Source organism: Mauremys mutica, chromosome 13 (assembly GCF_020497125.1).
Source record: "Mauremys mutica isolate MM-2020 ecotype Southern chromosome 13, ASM2049712v1, whole genome shotgun sequence".
In the NCBI taxonomy this organism is placed as follows: Eukaryota; Metazoa; Chordata; order Testudines; family Geoemydidae; genus Mauremys; species Mauremys mutica.
Genome location: NC_059084.1, coordinates 32,199,626 through 32,217,752, shown reverse-complemented (window position 1 = coordinate 32,217,752; position 18,127 = coordinate 32,199,626). Strand labels below are relative to the sequence as shown.

Here is an 18,127-nt window from a genome sequence, read left to right as displayed (position 1 = left end):
GTGTTCATGAAATGTTGTGTGTCTGTCTGTCTGTCAAGGAAGTTTTTTTCTTTTCAATAAAACAATTCTTGGCTTTGAAAACAGTCTTTATTATAGCAGATAGTGAAAGATACCTTAGCCCAGTAAAGAAAGAGGCACTACAAATCATATTATTATTATGGATAATAGAATAACAGTGTAAGCAGTGCAATTCACTCCCATGCAAGGCAGCAAACATTATTGTTGGCTTTCAGCCTCAAATTCTTCCCTCAAGGCATCCCTAATCCTTGTAGCCCTGTGCTGGGCCTCTCTATTAGCCCTGCTCTCTGGCTGTGCATATTCAGCCTCCAGGACTTGAACCTCGGTGGTCCATGCCTCACTGAATGTTTCACCCTTCCCTTCACAAATATTATGGAGGGTACAGCAAGCGCATATAACCGCGGGGATGCTGCTTTCCCCCAAGTCTAGCTTCCCATACAAGCAACGCCAGCGGGCTTTTAAACGCCCAAAAGCACACTCCACAGTCATTCTGCACCGGCTCAGCCTGTAGTTGAACCGGTCCTTGCTCCTGTCAAGCTTCCCTGTATAGGGTTTCATGAGCCAAGGCAGTAACGGGTACGCGGGGTCTCCAAGGATCACAGTGGGCATTTCGACATCCCCTACTGTGATCTTCCTGTCTGGGAAAAAAGTCCCTGCCTGCATCTTCCTGAACAGGCCACTGTTCCGAAAGATGCGTGCATCATGCACCTTTCCAGGCCAGCCTGTGTAAATGTCAATGAAACGCCCGCGGTGATCCACAAGCGCCTGGAGAACCATAGAGAAATACCCCTTACGATTAACGTACTCTGATGCCAGGTGGGGGGGGGCCAGAATAGGAATATGCGTCCCATCTATCGCCCCTCCACAGTTAGGGAAACCCATGTGTGCAAAGCCATCCACAATGTCCTGCACGCTCCCCAGAGTCACGGTCTTTCTTAGCAGGATGCGATTAATTGCCTTGCAAACTTGCATCAAAACGATTCCCACGGTCGACTTTCCCACACCAAACTGGTTCCCGACCGACCGGTAGCTGTCTGGAGTTGCCAGCTTCCAGATTGCAATAGCCACTCGCTTTTCCACCGTCAGGGCAGCTCTCAATCTTGTGTCCTTGCGCCGCAGAGTGGGGCGAGCTCAGCACACAGTCCCATGAAAGTGGCTTTTCTCATACGAAAGTTCTGCAGCCACTGCTCGTCATCCCAGACTTCCATGACGATGTGATCCCACCACTCAGTGCTTGTTTCCCGAGCCCAAAAGCGGCGTTCAACGGTGCTGAGCATTTCCGTAAATGCCGCAAGCACTTTAGTGTCACACGCGGCAGGCAAATCCATATTGATATCATCGTCGGACTCCTCACTGTCACTTTGGAGCTGAAGGAATAGCTGGACTGCCAAACGTGTTGTGCTGGTGACACTCATCAGCAGAGTCCTCAGCAGATCGGGCTCCATTTGCCACAGAAATCGCGATTCACACAGAGAGTAACAGAAAGACACTCACAATGGCGCCAAACGCTGCTGGAAAGAGTGAATGCTGGGATGTGAAGCGATGCACCACGGGGCGCTGGCAAACAGGAAGCGGAATGACCCGCACACTTCCTTCCCCTTCCCACAATACTCAGCGCCAAAACGGCGCCAAAACGGGACGAGGTGCTCTGTGGGATAGCTGCCCACAATGCACCTCTCAATACAGCGCTGGAAAGTGCTGCAAGTGTGGCCACACTGCAGCGCTGGTAGCTGTCAGTGTGGCCACACTCCAGCGCTGGCCCTTCCACAGCTGCATGACCAGCGCTGTAACTCCCAGCGCTGCAACTTGTAAGTGTAGCCAAGCCCTGAGTTTCATACAGGATGTGGGCTCCCAGGTAGAGCTCTTAACTGCACCATATTAGTGTAGAATGTGAGTTCTGCAGGGAGGTGCTTCTCCCAGCTTGTGCCCCTGGGGCAGGGTGTCAGTGTTTTGTTTACAAACAGAGGCAAGAAGAAAAGGCTGGTAATTAAATTAAGGATCTGGAGGTCTTTAGATGAACCTGTTAAACAGGAATCCCACTGCAGAGGGTGATATGATGAGATAACTGGCTCTGTGGATATGGGGAAAGCAGTGGACGTGATATATCTTGACTTTAGCAAAGCTTTTGATACTTTCCCACAGTATACTTGCCAGCAAGTTAAAGAAGTATGGGCTGGATAAATGGACTATAAGGTGGATAGAAATCTGGCTAGATTGTCGGGCTCACCGGGTAGTGATCAACGGCTCAATGTCTAGTTGGCAGCCAGTATCAAGCGGAGTGCCCCAGGGAGCAGTCCTGGGGCTGGTTTTGTTCAACATTTTCATTAATGATCTGAATGATCAGATGGATTGCATCCTCAGCAAGTTCGCGGATGACACTAAGCTGGGGGGAGAGGTGATTATTCTCCTCTATTCGGCACTGGTGAAGCCACATCTGGAGTACTGCATACAGTTTTGGGCCCCCCACTACAGAAAGGATGTGGACAAATCAGAAAGAGTCCAGCGGAGGGCAACAAAAATGATTAAGGGGCTGAGGCACATGACTTATGAGGAAAGGCTGAAGGAACTGGGCTTATTTAGTCTGCAGAATAGAAGAGTGAGGTGGGATTTGACAGCAGCCTTCAACTACCTGAAGGAGGGTTCCAAAGAGGATGGAGCTCGGCTGTTCTCAGTGGTGGCAGATGACAGAACAAGGAGTAATGGTCTCAAGTTGCAGTGGGGGAGGTTTAGGTTGGATATTAGGAAAAACTATTTCACTAGGAGGGTGGTGAAGCACTGGAATGGGTTACCTAGGGAGGTGATGGAATCTCCATCCTTAGAGGTTTTTAAGGCCCGGCTTGACAAAGTCCTGGCTGGGTGATTTACTTGGGGTTGGTCCTGCTTTGAGCAGGGGGTTGGACTAGATGACCTCCTGAGGGATCTTCCAACCCTAATCTTCTCTGATTCTATGAGTGTTGAAGAAACCCCTCCACCCCCTGAGTCTGCAAGGGACTCAGAAGAAATATAACAAAGCCCTCTGAGCCAAGTTTACATTCAGAAAAGAGGGAGATAAGAGGGGCATAGGTGAAAAGAAGGGGATAAAACCCAGGGAAGGGATAGCAGTGGTATAGAGAAGTTCCCACTCTACCTGTGGTACTTATGTGGCCCCATCACCATAGTATCTGAGCAGCTCACAAGGTCTAACCTATTTCTCCAACACAGTCCCTCGGTGAGGTAGGGCAGGGCTGTTATCCCCACTGTACAGATGGGGCACTGAGGGACACACAGACTAACAGCCATATTTTCAAAGGTATTTAGGCACCTACTGGGATTTTCAAAAGCACCTAGAAGATTAGGTGCTTTGTAAATCCCACTGGATGCCTAGCTGCATCTTTGGGTGCCTAAAAACCTTTGAAACTCTGTCCCTAAAGTACTGGCCTGAGGTCATACAGGAAATCCATGGGTGACGGGGGGAGGTGGAGAGTAGAGGCCAGGTCTCTCAGGGCTAGCTCCCTATCCACTGGACCAGCCTTTCTCTCTGCTGTATGCTCCAAAAAAGAGGACTTTGATAGATGGGAGGAAAACCAAGGCGGCCAGTTCTCTGAGACTCCAGGAAACGGTCCCAGGCGATAGGGAAGGATGTCATGGTTGACAGCATGAAAAGAAGCACAGAGGTCAGGAAGGATGAAGAACAAGAGAGAATGGAGTCAGACGAGAGGAGATCTCTTAACTCCCAAGGGGTGGCAGGTTCTGCCCCACGCTGGGCTGTAGAACAACAGCTGCAGTGCAATTTTAGATTTTAACTGAAAACCATTTTGTTTTGTCATTTTTTGTTCTGAGTTCGAGAAACGGAAGGAATGAGAAAGTGTCATATGAGTATCAGATGTGTTTATAACAAATTCTTGGGGTTTCATCTGTATTCAGGCCAATTCCAGAACAAAGAACCAAAATGGCATTGACAGAGCCCATAAATTTGACCATTATCATCATGAATTGTATTATTCACCGGACACCTTCTGCGTGCTCACCACTGTTCAGAATATGCCAGAAAATGTAGTCCCTGAGCCAATGCATACAAGATGGGTAAGCCTGGATAAGATGGCTCGGATATTTAATTATGAAGTGTCAAAGGCACCAACTTTCCAATGTGCTGGGGGGTGGTCCACCACAGGCCCTGTCCCCACTCCACCCCTTCCTCCAAGGCCCCACCCCTGCCCCACCTCTTCCCACCACTGCTCTACCCCCCACTCCACCTCATCCCGCCCACTCCCCCCTGCATGCTGCACCCTCGCTCCTCCCTCTCCGTCCCAAAGCTTCCTGCATGCTGCAAAACAGCTGATCGTGGCGGGCAGGAGGCAGGGGTAGGTGCTGATCAGCGGGGCCAGCTGGCGGGTGGCAAACACTGGGGGGCTGGAGGGGGAGATGATAGGGGGGCTGCCGGTGGGTGCTCAGTGCCCACCATTTTCCCCCCATGGATGTTCCAGGGCTGGAGCACCCAGGTAGTTGGCACCTATGTGAAGCATATAGTTATTGAGCACATGTTAATATCTGTGAGTGGAGGCACTGATGGTAATAGAAGTTTTACTTAATTAAAGACTAGAAGATTTGACCCTCCACCTTTCTTTCTAGAGGAAGAGCTGCCCGGAGCTCCTGTGCCTGTTTATTTTCCTTTTCTGCCTGCAGTGGCCCTGATAAACCTCAGAAGTCTCAATTTTTGTCTCAACTTTAAAATGTGGAATTTTCTTGGTGTTTGGTTTTAAATATTCTCCTGAGAGAACTGCAACTCAGTCACTCGAGTGTTGTGTTAAGAGCCTTCTGGAAAGTAACTAGCCCTTAAACAGAAGTGAAAGCAGTGTTGCCAACTCTCACGATTTTGTCCTGAGTCTCAAGATAATTATTGTTTTCCTTAAAGCCCCACTCCTGGAGTGAAGTGGATGTGTGATGATTTGAGGCTTGATTCTTAAATAAAAATGAAGTTTCTAGCCCTCGTGGCTGTGAAGAAAGCTTCAAAATGTGACCCAGTGCACCCTAAAGGCTCAAAAAGCAGAAGGCAAATAAAAAGAACCCCAATGCTATTATTTTTACATAATCTCATTTTAAAGCCAGTCTCATGATTTTTGGTGAGCCTGATTCATGATTTTTGAACATATGGGGTTGGCAAGACTTGCATCCGACGAAGTGGGTGTTCACCCACGAAAGCTCATGCTGCAAAACGTCTGTTAGTTTATAAGGTGCCACAGGATTCTTTGCTGCTAAGACTGTGAAAGTGACCTGAAAGTGTCAGTTTCACTCTTGTTTAAGGTCAGTTTCTAGTCTGCTGTTTGTGGTGGTGTAACACCCCTAGAGCCCCAGCCAGATGCAGCATAAGCTCTCAAGGCCTTGGCCTAGTAGGATGTTTCCAAAAGTTAAATGATCTGTTCCAAGCTTTTGGTGAACTGCAAAAAAGTGATAGAGAGTAATCTAGACTGCTCTACAATTGTTTCAGTTGTTATATTCAAGAGTTAGTAACAAAGGAAAAATATACATGAAAATTTTAAACCTAATCAGTGTCCCTTAGGTAAATTGACACAAGATGTCAGAACATGTTAGTATTAGAGCTGAGTGAGTCTAATATTTATTTTATTTTTCTTCCTTTATATGGGAATTAGATACAGTGCTGCTGTCAGATAATTCCTAAGTTATTATCTGCAAAACAAGAAGCGTTTTCAGGTGCCCAAGTAGCCCCTGGAATCACGGTTAAAATTGCCCCTCCCCGCAAAAACTCTGAAATGGTGCCCCTGAAACAACATGGAGGGATAAAACAGGGAAGCAAGAGCAGCAGCCCCAAGGCTCTGCACACTGTACCTGGCTGGCTGTACACAGTCTCTGCGTCAATTTTGAATGTTCCTATGCGTGTTCCCAGGAACGGGATCGTCTTTGAATGAAAAACCTGCACATAAGAAACAAATCCCATTCTGCCACTGAAAGGCACAACTGTCAACAGAGCAGAGCACAGCTACTCAGAGAGGAATGGGCAGAGGGGACAGGCTGCTACGAACAGAAGGATCCCTCAGGCAGAGCTCCGCTCAGCAGGATGAGCCTTCATTGGCACAGATGGCTGCATGCTTGTCGGCGGCACAGGACAGGTGAAACACACATGCAGCCCAGAAGCTTGGTGACCTCCCCCAGACATTAGGCCAGTCTCCCCACTGGGCTGGAGCAAAGGCCCCAGCCAGCCAACCTCTCCCTCATGCCCAAACTGACTCTCCCCTGAGCCAAGGCCCACTTCAGGCCAACCATCCAAGGAGCCCAGGCCAAGGCCTGAGCCAAGCTGACTTCTCCCTTGGGCCCTAGACAAGCTGCTACATGTGCCCAGACCCGCCTGAGGCCTGAAATGTGCCAACCCCTCTCTCATGCGCAGGCCCAGGCTGACCTTCCCAACACACTGCAAGCCCAGTGAGGCCCAAGTGGACTTTTCATGTGCCTGAACTGACTGCATTCCTGCCCATGGGCCAAGGCCTGGACTGAACTGAGCCAAGCTCCTAATCCATGCCTAGGAGGAGGCCTGAGCTGGGATGGCATCAATCCGGTGCCAAGCCAGGCTGGCCTCTCCTTTGTGCCAGGGCTGGGCACATTCCTGCAGGGGAAGGATACTGTGCTGGGCCACAGGCGGAGGGCGGCAGGCTGCAGTGGAAGAAGAACCAGCGTCTCTGGGCTCTGGCCTACGTTTGAACAAACAGGTGCTGCATTTAATCCTCTTATTATAAAGAGCCTCAGGTGAGTCTTCTGAGCTTCAGGCCTCAGAGTCTTTAAAGGGCCTGATTCTGCCCTGCCTTCCCCTTGCGCTGGCATTTATACGCATGCAAGGGCTGCCAAGTCAGAAAGCCCCTCCCTCCCACCAGCATGTTACACCCTCTGCAGGCCAGGGGACAGGCAATGGGAACCATTCCTGGGGTGCCACTGGCTTCAATCTCCATCTGATGAGACTGAGGGCAGCTCATGCCCCTACTAGGGGGAGAAAAACCACTACAAAATGTCAACTCCTCTCCAAGAGACAAAGTGGGTGAGGTAATATCTTTTATAAGCTCTTCCTCAGGTCTGGGAAAGGTTCTCGGAGAAGCAGCAAAGAATCCTGTGGCACCTTATAGACTAACAGATGTTTTGCAGCATGAGCTTTCGTGGGTGAATACCCACTTCTTCAGATGCAAGTGGTGGAAATTTCCAGGGGCAGATATATATAAGCAAGCAAGAAGCAAGCTAGAGATAACAAGGTTAGATCAATCAGGGAGGATGAGGCCCTGTTCTAGCAGTTGAGGTGTGAAAACCAAGGGAGGAGAAACTGGGTCTGTAATTGGCAAGCCATTCACAGTCTTTGTTTAATCCTGAGCTGATGGTGTCAAATTTGCAGATGAACTGGAGCTCAGCAGTTTCTCTTTGAAGTCTGGTCCTAAAGTTTTTTTGCTGCAGGATGGCCACCTTAAGATCTGCTATTGTGTGGCCAGGGAGGTTGAAGTGTTCTCCTACAGGTTTTTGTATATTGCCATTCCTAATATCTGATTTGTGTCCATTTATCCTTTTCCTTAGAGACTGTCCAGTTTGGCCGACGTACATAGCAGAGGGGCATTGCTGGCATATGATGGCATATATTACATTGGTGGACGTGCAGGTGAATGAACCGGTGATGGTGTGGCTGATCTGGTTAGGTCCTGTGATGGTGTTGCTGGTGTAGATATGTGGGCAGAGTTGGCATCGAGGTTTGTTGCATGGATTGGTTCCTGAGCTAGAGTTACTATGGTGCGGTGTGCAGTTGCTGGTGAGAATATGCTTCAGGTTGGCAGGTTGTCTGTGGGCGAGGACTGGCCTGCCACCCAAGGCCTGTGAAAGTGTGGGATCATTGTCCAGGATGGGTTGTAGATCCCTGATGATGCGTTGGAAGGGTTTTAGCTGGGGACTGTATGTGATGGCCAGTGGAGTCCTGTTGGTTTCTTTCTTGGGTTTGTCTTGCAGTAGGAGGCTTCTGGGTACACGTCTGGCTCTGCTGATCTGTTTCCTTATTTCCTCGAGTGGGTACTGTAGTCTTGAGAATGCTTGGTGGAGATTTTCTAGGTGTTGGTCTCTGTCTGCGGGGTTAGAGCAGATACGGTTGTACCTCAGTGCTTGGCTGTAGACAATGGATCTTGTGGTGTGTCCGGGATGGAAGCTGGAGGCATGAAGGTAGGCATAGCGGTCGGTAGGTTTTCAGTATAGGGTGGTGTTAATGTGACCATCACTTAGGCCACGTCTATACTTACCCGCCGGGTCGACGCGGCGAGTTCGACTTCTCGGAGTTCGAACTATCGCGTCTGATCTAGACGCGATAGTTCGAACTCCGGAAGCGCCGCGGTCGACTCCGGTACTCCACCGCGGCAGGAGGAGTTGCCGGAGTCGACCTTGGAGCCGCGGAGTTCGCTTCCGTGGCGTCTGGATGGTAAGTCATTCGAACTAGGGTAGTTCGAATTCAGCTACGTTATTCACGTAGCTGAATTCACGTACCCTAGTTCGAACCAGGGGCTGTGTGTAGACCAGGGCTTATTTGCACCGTGGTGTCTAGGAAGTGGACCTCCCGTGTAGATTGGTCCAGGCTGAGGTTGATGGAGGGGTGGAAGCTGTTGAAATCGTGGTGGAATTTTTCCAGAGTCTCCTTCCCATGGGTCCAGATGATGAAGATGTCATCAATGTAGCGTAGGTAGAGAAGGGGCGTGAGTGGACGGGAGCTGAGGAAGCGTTGTTCCAGGTCGGCCATAAAAATATTGGCATATTGTGGGGCCATGTGGGTGCCCATAGCGGTGCCACTGATCTGGAGATATATATTGTCATTAAATTTGAAATAGTTGTGTGTGAGGATAAAGGCACAGAGCTCAGTAACCAGTTGTGCTGTGGCATCATCAGGGATACTGTTCCTGACAGCTTGTATTCAATCAGTGTGTGGGATGTTTGTGTAGAGAGCCTCTACATCCATGGTGGCTAGGATGGTGTTTTCTGGAAGGTCACCAACGCATTGTAGTTTCCTCAGGAAATCAGTGGTGTCACGGAGATAGCAGGGAGTGCTGGTAACATAGGGTCTGAGTAAAGAGTCTACATATCCAGACAGTCCTTCAGTGAGAGTTCCAATGCCCGAGATGATGGGGCGTCCAGGATTTCCGGGTTTGTGGATCTTGGGTAGTAGATAGAATAACCCTGGTCAGGGCTCTAAGGGTATGTTGATTTGTTCTGGTGTTAGTGTAGGGAGTGTCCTGAGTAGATGGTGCAGTTTCTTAGTGTATTCCTCAGTGGGATCTGAGGGAAGTAGCCTGTAAAATTTGGTATTGGAGAGTTGTCTGGCGGCCTCCTTTGGTAGTCAGACCTGTTCATGATGACAACAGCACCTCCTTTATCAGCCTCTTTGATTATAATGTCAGGATGGTTTCTTAGGCTGTGGATGGCATTGCGTTCTGCACGACTTAGGTTGTGAGGCAAGCGATGTTGTTTTTCCACAATTTCTGTCTGTGCACGTCGGCGGAAGCATTCAATGTATAGGTTCTCGGAGAGTCACAGCTAAATGCCAGGTGGAACAGTTTGTTTAGCACAGTTAGCTCATATTCTAGGGCCCATTCAAGGCAGAGTGCCCCGTTACCGGACCGGACCGGACTGGAGGAAGAGCTCTGTGTGGTTTGACAGCTTATCTTTCCCCAACAGAAGTTGGTCCAATAAAAGCTATTACCTCACCCTCCTTGTCTAATATCCTGGGACCGACATGGCTACAACTACACTGCAGACAACTTCCCTCCAAGTAAGTGAGCCAGAAGTGGAAAAATAAACTTGGGGGAAGAATCTGGGCACATTTCTCCTGATGTTTTACTGTGAGGAAGGGGCACTTGGTTCTCCCCTGGGGGCTCAATCAAGGCTGGGGAAGAACTCTCCCTGGGCTCTCCGTCTCAGCTGGGGGGTCAGGGGACCCCTACGAACAGTTGTGCTGAAATAGCTGGACGGTTGGTATAAAATTACAACTGTGCATTTGCCAAGCAGATGTAACCCTGTGGGGCGTTATGAAAATGGGAGACTGACAAGCTGTGTGCAGCTGGGGTACTGACACGGGCAGATGCGGTGGCCCAATCAGTACTAACATGTAAGAGGGCACACTTGCTATATATGGCTAAAAAAGCAACAACAGTACCAATGCCTGCTCTGCCTGGGCTGCTGAAGGCGCTTGCCTAACAACACACGAGATGTGAAACTGGGTTACAGGCTGCTATTGACTACAATGGGCTTTGGATCAGGCCCTATAGCTACACATGTAGCTTGTGTTACCTACAAGGAAGGCAGCTTTGTCTACTGGCTAAAGTAAGGGATGAGAGTCAGACCCCTTGAGATTTATTCCCAACTCTTCTACTGACTTGCTGTGTGATGCTGGACAGGTCCTTGAACGTGTCTGTGGCTCAGTTTCCCCACCTGTAAAATGGGGGCAATAGTGGTGCCCTAACTTTGTGCAAGAGCCTGACGATCTCCAGGTGGAAGGTGCTGCCATAAACACACACGTACACACTCGGCACTTCAGCGCAGCATCTCAGTTATTGCCATTACACAGATTCTTGCCAATGTGACCCAAAAGGGTGTGGGCAGCAGGGCGTACTTACGGAAATCTCTATGAGTCTGTGAAATAAAACTTCCCTTGCCTCATGGAATTCAAACACAAAATACTGCAAGAGAAGAGAAAGAAAACTGAGCAAAGTGCTCCCATCGCAACCCCGAGAGCCCCTCTCCCTGGACACAGCCATGTCACGTGTGACTTGAATGAGGCTCAGCACCTGTGGAAGTGCTGTGCACTCTGTGTGACACTGGTTGAGTGTAAGCAATACTGCATGCTCCACGTGACAAGCAGTGCTGTGCTCTCCAGTGACACTGGTTGGGTGTAAGCAATACTGCGTGCTCCACGTAACAAGCAGTGCTGTGCGCTCGGTGACACTGGTTGGGGGTGAGCAGTGCTGTGCGCTCGGTGACACTGGTTGGGGCTGAGCAGTGCTGTGTGCTCCGGTGACACTGGTTGGGTGTGAGCAGTGCTGTGCGCTCAGTGACACTGGTTGAGGGTAAGCAGTGCTGTGCGCTCAGTGACACTGGTTGAGGGTAAGCAGTGCTGTGTGCGCCATGTGACACTGGTTGGGGGTTAGCAGTGCAGTGCGCGCCGCGTGACATTGGTTGGGGGTGAGCAGTGCTGTGCGCGCCATGTGACACTGGCAGGGGGAGGTAAGCAGTGCTGTGCGCGCCGCATGACACTGGTTGGGGGTGAGCAGTGTTGTGCACTCCACGTGACACTGGTTGGGGGTGAGCAGTGCTGTGAGCGCCGCGTGACACTGGTTGGGGGTGAGCAGTGCTGTGCACACCGCGTGACACTGGTTGGGGGTGAGCAGTGCTGTGTGCTCCAGTGACACTGGTTGGGGGTGAGCAGTGCTGTGCACACCGCGTGACACTGGTTGGGGGTGAGCAGTGCTGTGTGCTCCAGTGACACTGGTTGGGGGTGAGCAGTGCTGTGTGCTCCAGTGACACTGGTTGGGGGTGAGCAGTGCTGTGCGCTCCGGTGACATTGGTTGGGGGTGAGCAGTGCTGTGTGCGCCACGTGACACTGGTTGGGGGTGAGCAGTGCTGTGTGCGCCATGTGACACTGGTTGGGGGTGAGCAGTGCTGTGTGCGCCACGTGACACTGGTTGGGGGTGAGCAGTGCTGTGCGCGCCGCGTGACACTGGTTGGGGGTGAGCAGTGCTGTGCGCTCCGGTGACACTGGTTGGGGGTGAGCAGTGCTGTGTGCTCCGGTGACACTGGTTGGGGGTGAGCTGTACTGTGCGCTCCGCGTGACACTGGTTGGGGGTGAGCAGTGCTGTGCTCTCCAGTGATACTGGTTGGGGGTGAGCAGTGCTGTGCTCTCAGCCAGCTCTCAGCCACACTGCAGTGTTCCTGGTCCCTTCCTTGCACCATGACCTGTGCAGGTGGCTCTGGACACTTTGCCAATGGGATTCCTGGCCCATGCCACATACCTCATTGTAAAAGGGGCAGTTCGTTGACTTTTGCGTTGCTGTGTGCCTCTTCTCTTCTCCAACCTTCACCACCACAAAGGGGTCAATGTTCACCCCCACCAGCTTCTGGGCTTCAATGACATTGATCCCGATCTGTGGAAACATGGGAAAGGAATCCACTGACAGGTCCTTTCAGAGCAGCTGGGAGTGCCTCCAATGAGAGGAAAGCTTGCCTGTTTCCTTCCTGCAGCCAGCTATTCCAGAGACACAGCCTGCCCATTAGCCTCCGGCCTTTCTCCGCTGCTTTTTAAAATGCCCTGTTGTCATTATCATCTCTTCCCACCTTAAACAGGTGATGGCATGCTCAGGAGGAGAGGGACAAATAGGAAATCAAAGACTTTACTACAATCCAAGTTACCTTTCCACTGATGTGTGGCAGAGCATTTGCCCCCTAATATTCTATACATTTACTAGAGCGTCCAGACAAACACTGAAAAGATAGCCAGCGGTTAGAGAACCGCAACATTTACGGCCTGAATGGGCACTCCCCCTGCAGCAGAGATTACACCCAGAGAGAGGCCGCATGGTCAAGCTGGCCTGGGAGTCACGAATCCGCTACTGTGGCAGTAGGGCTCAGGCCAGCTGCGTAACCTCCTGGGGCCATGTTCATTGCTGGGATACAGCGGCATCTCCATGTGTCTATTTGCTCGTCCCTAAGATGGGAATAATACCTCCCAGGTGGGCAATGAGGGCCAGTTAATACCTGCACTGCAGATGCAAAGAGCTACAGAAGCACTGTTACTGCTGCTATTATTAGACTACAGGGCGCTGTTTAACAGCTGAGACAGCAAGAGGCTGATGGCTCTCCCCATACTGGGTTCGCAGTTTCTAATCTCCCTTAAACTCATATCTCACTCTATGGCCCAGTAGGAATCCTGGCTCACACTGTTCAAACGATGCACTTTGGAACCAGTTCCATCCCGTGCAGAATGTTCACACAGACTCTCGGCTGCCGCATGGAGGAACACCACCAGCAATGAAAGGAAATATCAACACCCATCTGGGCCCGGCCAGCGGGGTTGGGAATGTAGGCGTTTAAGAGCTTATTGAAGGAAAGAAGAGCTCTGCTGAGGCCAGTATGTGAGGAATAGGAAGCAGGGATGTGGCGAAGAGGAACCGCCAGACTGTTCCTTGGAGAGGGCGGAGGGGCCTGCCTGTCTGTTAGACATTGAAGGGAGACACTCGCCTGCCAGTTAGCTGCCCTGACTGTAGCAGACCTGGCTTGGGGCAGGGATCCAAGGGGAGGCACCTGACTTGCAGGGGGATTGTTTAGTACAATACCTGGAAGCTTTGTTGTCTAGGAGTGGCAAACAGGTCCCACTTGCAGAGGCGTCTGGAACGGCTGCAAGGGAAACAAACCAGCTGAGTGGGCCTCTGAGCAAAGCCCTCCTTTAACTTACTTGGGCCGCAGCCTGCACATGTGCAAAAGTTAGCTTCATTATCCACTGGCACTGATAACACAGTTACACCTACGGGGGAGCTGTAATGGCTGGAGACCCAGGGCCAATCAGCCAAGACGTGAGCAAGGGGAAAGGAAACTCCAAACGCTCCTCCCAGACAGCCCAGCAATTCCAAGCAAACTCCCTCTATAGGTGGGTCAGCGAGGGTGAAGGCTCCATGAAGAGGCCACATTTCCCCAAGAGCACCATCTCGTCCTGCTACTGGAGAGCAGAAACACCACAGCCTGGCTTCACACAAAGCCACAGGCTGCAGGAAGGGTAAGCAAGGCTAGACTGAACCCCCAGGGCCCTGTGGGTAAGACTCGGTGCCTCACCGTACCCCAGCACAGCAGGGATGGGCCCCTGGGCCCAGCTGTGTGAAGAGACACACACCTTCACCAAGCAAAAGGTCTTGCAGAGCACTGGGGGAAAGAAGAGGAGCATGTGCCAGGTACCTCTTGACAGGGCTGAAGACGATGCCCAAGAACTCCATATCAGATTCATCATCATACTCCTCCTCCTCCTCCTCGTCAGTCTCTAGGCCCTTCACCAGCTTCCTGCCCAGTGCCGTGGCCTTCTTATCCAGCTCATGAGCTTGCTTCACGTCAGCTGGCCTGGAAACACATACATACTCGTCAGCCTCGTGTGAGACTGCCCAGGCAAGAGCAGGGAGTAGACCAAGGAAGCACTGCTTCTCCAATCCCCGGCATCTGCGCATTGCTCCGAGAGGGCACAGGCTACTTACTGCAGCTCCTCGAATCCAACGTTGCGGATGATTAACTCGGAGCTGCAAGACACAGAAACACTCGTCAAAACAGCGAGCCCATTACTGCTGTTCACCAAACACATGCTTCCGAGTCTGCTCTCGCTTTAACTGAACAGCTCCCTGTTGTAAGGCCTTTGTTTTCATTGCAGAGACTGCACAGACTCTGCACAGCATCACTATCTGGCCATCTCCTTACCCCACACCCACCACTGTAACCTCTGAGCTCCTCGGGTCAGAATTTCAGAGCAAGGACAGCCATGATAACTCCCCCTTCTGACTCCACTGCACTCACACCACATTGCCAGTCTGTGTGCCATCTCGCACAGCCTCTGGGGATTGCCAGGACCAGTAATTACTTACCCCTGTCTTCTCTGTAACACTGTGCACAGCTTCATCCCGTCTCACTTTGACTAGTGCCTTTCCTACTTGCATGGTCTTCTGCAGGGCACCACAGACCAGCCCTCACTGGAGGGAGGTGCAGGCTATCCGCCCAGTGTTGGTAAAGACAAGGCTGCAGCTCTGTTGGATGCTGACACCTACCCCATGCCTGCCAAGTGGTTTGCAATCCCATGTCCAGGTGAGTAGGCTGGACTGCTGCACTGATCTTACTCACAGCTAAAACAGTTCCATCTGACCAGGCAATCTGTCTCAAACCATCCCACTAACACTGTAAAAAGCCACTGCAGACAGGCCCTAAGGGAACAAGGATGGAAGTGCAGAAGTGGCCTGATTTTTTCCTCTTCCATTATTATCAGTACCTGTCTTTCATCTGGTAGACAAAATCCTCTTCAAGCCATGTACCCGCTGATCCATCAGGAGGCTGGTAGCGCAAATCTAGCTCGATATAGATCTAGGAAGGCAAAGCCAATATGCATGAAGGGCACAGCAGCCAGAGGCTGCCCACTGACACACCAAAGGGTAGGAGAAAGGACATTACAAATAAGAAAGGAAAAGTGAAAAAAACTGTCAAGGGCTTTCGTTCCTGGCTGGCCAGGGAACAGGCAGCCTGGCTGTGCAGAATCCCTGTCTGACACTTCAATAGATGATACTGTATTTGCCCAATCCCCCTTCCAGCCACAGCTCCCTACAGGTTCCCAAACCCAGGGACAAATGGAAGCTAAGCTAAGCTCAGGTTTCCAAGTTTAACATGCACCGCTAGCAGCTTCCCCCCTGGGCTTGATGCACTGGCTTTGAGGGGTTGTGCAAACTTGGAAATGAGAGAGGGCTAATCTGGCTTTAGCCATTACTGTCTTTGCCTTCACTTGATGCAAAATAGGGTTGAAAATGTGCTAATAACCCAGTTAGCTAACCTGTTCTAAACTGCCACCTAGGGGAGCTGGATTTAACCAGCAATGCTGTTAGTAAACTTCACCTGCAGCTCCCGGAGGTCAAAAGAGGGAGCAGCTTTGCCACTGACATCAGTGGGAGTGGGAGCAGGAGTGGGCACTATGGCTACAATTTTCAGAAACAACCAGCAATTACTCAGTTTGGGGACATCCAGTCAGAGATACTGCAGCTCCTTTGGGCTTCATGCAGCTGGGGCTCTCTACAGCTGACAGCTAAGAGAGATCTTCTGCCCACAAGTGACAGAGAGAAGGAAAGTATGTTCAGGTGGTAGAGGCTAGAGCCTTGCGTGGGACTATTTTTTTAAATCCCACTCCCATCCCGTCCCACCCCACAATACCCATTCCCACCTGCTCCCTCACTGGTTTGTGCATTTTTATCCCACTACCACCTGAAAAACCTTAGTCCCCTCAAATCCTTCAAGAGAGACAGATTCCCCCATGGTACTAAAAAAAGGGGGGGGAGGGGTCAGTTAATACAGTGGTTCTCAACCAGGGGTCCGGGGCCCGCGGGGGCTATGAGCAGGTTTCAGGGGGTCCGCCAAGTAGGGCCAGCATTAGACTCACTGGGGCCCTCGGCAGAAAACCAAAGTCCCGCTGCGTGGGGCTGAAGCCCAGGACCTAACCTCACCACCTGGGGCTGAAGCCGAAGCCTGAGCAATGTGGCTTCATGGGGGCTCCTGTGGTGTGGGGCCCCCTTGCCCTGCTTGCTACCCCCTAACACCAGACTTTTATATGCAGAAAACCAGTTGTGGCAGCACAGGTGGGCTGTGGAGGTTTTATAGCATGTTAGGGGGGCCTCAGAAAGAAAAAGGTTGAGAACCCCTGAATTAATATATATATAAACCGAATCCAGACATCATTTTTACCACAAAACCCCCACATCTTGCTTAAACCATGTAAAAAAATACTTTAATTTCCTGCTATAATAGACATCAAATCTCTTTCTATCCTCCAGGAACTTATCTAGTTCTTTTTTTAACCATGTTATAGTCTTGGCCTTTGACCTTCACAACATCCCTGGTAAAGGGTTAACTGTGCATTGTGTGAAGAAATATTTCCTTTTGTTTGTTTTAAACCTGCTGCTTATTAATGTCATTGGGTGACCTTTGGGTCTTGTGTTATGTAAAGGAGTAAATAACATTTCCTTATTTACTTTCTCCACACTGTTCATGATTTTATACACCTCTGTCATATCCCCTAATTGTCTCTTTTCCAAGCTGAAAACTCACAGTCTTTTTACGCTCTCCTCATATGGAAGCTGTTCCATACCCCTAATAATTTTTGTTCCCCCTCACTGTTTTTTTTTTAATTGTAACATTTCTTTTTTGAGGTGGAACAACCAGAACTTCAGGCAATATTCAAGATGTGAGTGTACCATGTATTTATATAGTGGCCTTATGATATTTTCTGTCTTATTATCTATCCCTTTTCTAACAGTTCCCAACACTCTGTTTGCCTTTTTGACTGCTGCTGCACATTAAGTGGATGTTTTCAGAGAACTATCCGCAATGTCGCCAAGATTTCTTCTTTAGTGATAACAGCTAATTTAGACCCCATCATTTTATATGTATAGTTGGGATTAGGTTTTCCAATGTGCATTACTTTGCATTTATCAACATTGAATTTCATCTGCCATTTTGTTGCCCAGTCACCCAGTTTTGTGAGCTCCCTTTGTAGCTCTTCACAGTCTGCTTTGGACTTAACTCTCTTGAGTAATTTTGTATCATCTGCAAATTTTGGCAAAACAGCATTTACCCCTTTTTCCAGATCATTTATGAATATGCTGAATAGCACTGATCCCAATATAGATCCCTGGGGGACACCACTATTTACCTCTCTCCATTCTGAAAACTGACCATTTATTCCTACCCTTTGTTTCTTATCTTTTAACCAGTTAATGAGCCATGAGATGACCTGCCCTCTCATCCCATTACAGCTTATTTTGCTTAACAGCCTTTGGTGAGGGATCTTGTCAAAGGCTTTCTGAAAGCCTAAGTATGCTATACCCTTGTCCACATGTTTGTTGACCCCCTCAAAGAATTCTAATAGATTGGTGAGGCATGATTTCCCTTTGCAAAAGCCATGTTGACTCTTCCCCATAAATTGTGTTTATCTATGTGTCTGATCATTCTGTTCTTTACTATAGTTTCAACCAATTTGCCTGGTACTGAAGTTAGGCTTACTGACCTATAATTACCAGGATCACCTCTGGAGCCTTTTTTAAAATTTGGTATCATGTTAGCTATCTTCCAGTCATCTGATACAGAGGCTGATTTAAATGACAGGTTACATACCACAGTTATGCAATTTCATATTTGAGTTCCTACAAAAATCTTGGGTGAATATCATTTTGTTCCAAAACCTCTTCTAATGACACCTCAATCTGGGACAGTTCCTCAGATTTCTCACCTAAACAGAATGACTCAAGTGTGGGGATCTCCCTCACATCCTCTGCAGTGAAGACTGATGTAAAGAATTCATTTAGTTTCTCCACAATGGCCTTGTCTTCCTTGAGTG

At 49.8% G+C, this 18,127-nt stretch overlaps 1 protein-coding gene across 6 annotated transcripts in view; it reads right to left on the bottom strand.

Moving 5' to 3' along the window:
- The window catches only part of LOC123348122 (fer-1-like protein 4), a 127,212-nt gene that overhangs the window by 85,658 nt on the left and 23,427 nt on the right, over nucleotides 1-18,127 (bottom strand). For all 6 annotated transcript variants that reach the window (XM_044985513.1, XM_044985512.1, XM_044985511.1 and 3 more), the window contains 7 exons: nucleotides 15,023-15,114; nucleotides 14,244-14,285; nucleotides 13,954-14,112; nucleotides 13,341-13,401; nucleotides 12,021-12,152; nucleotides 10,629-10,691; nucleotides 5,842-5,926 (listed from right to left, as the gene is read on the bottom strand). In XM_044985513.1, the coding sequence (XP_044841448.1) occupies nucleotides 5,842-5,926; nucleotides 10,629-10,691; nucleotides 12,021-12,152; nucleotides 13,341-13,401; nucleotides 13,954-14,112; nucleotides 14,244-14,285; nucleotides 15,023-15,114 (634 nt within the window). The remainder of the gene's footprint in view (nucleotides 1-5,841; nucleotides 5,927-10,628; nucleotides 10,692-12,020; nucleotides 12,153-13,340; nucleotides 13,402-13,953; nucleotides 14,113-14,243; nucleotides 14,286-15,022; nucleotides 15,115-18,127) is intronic.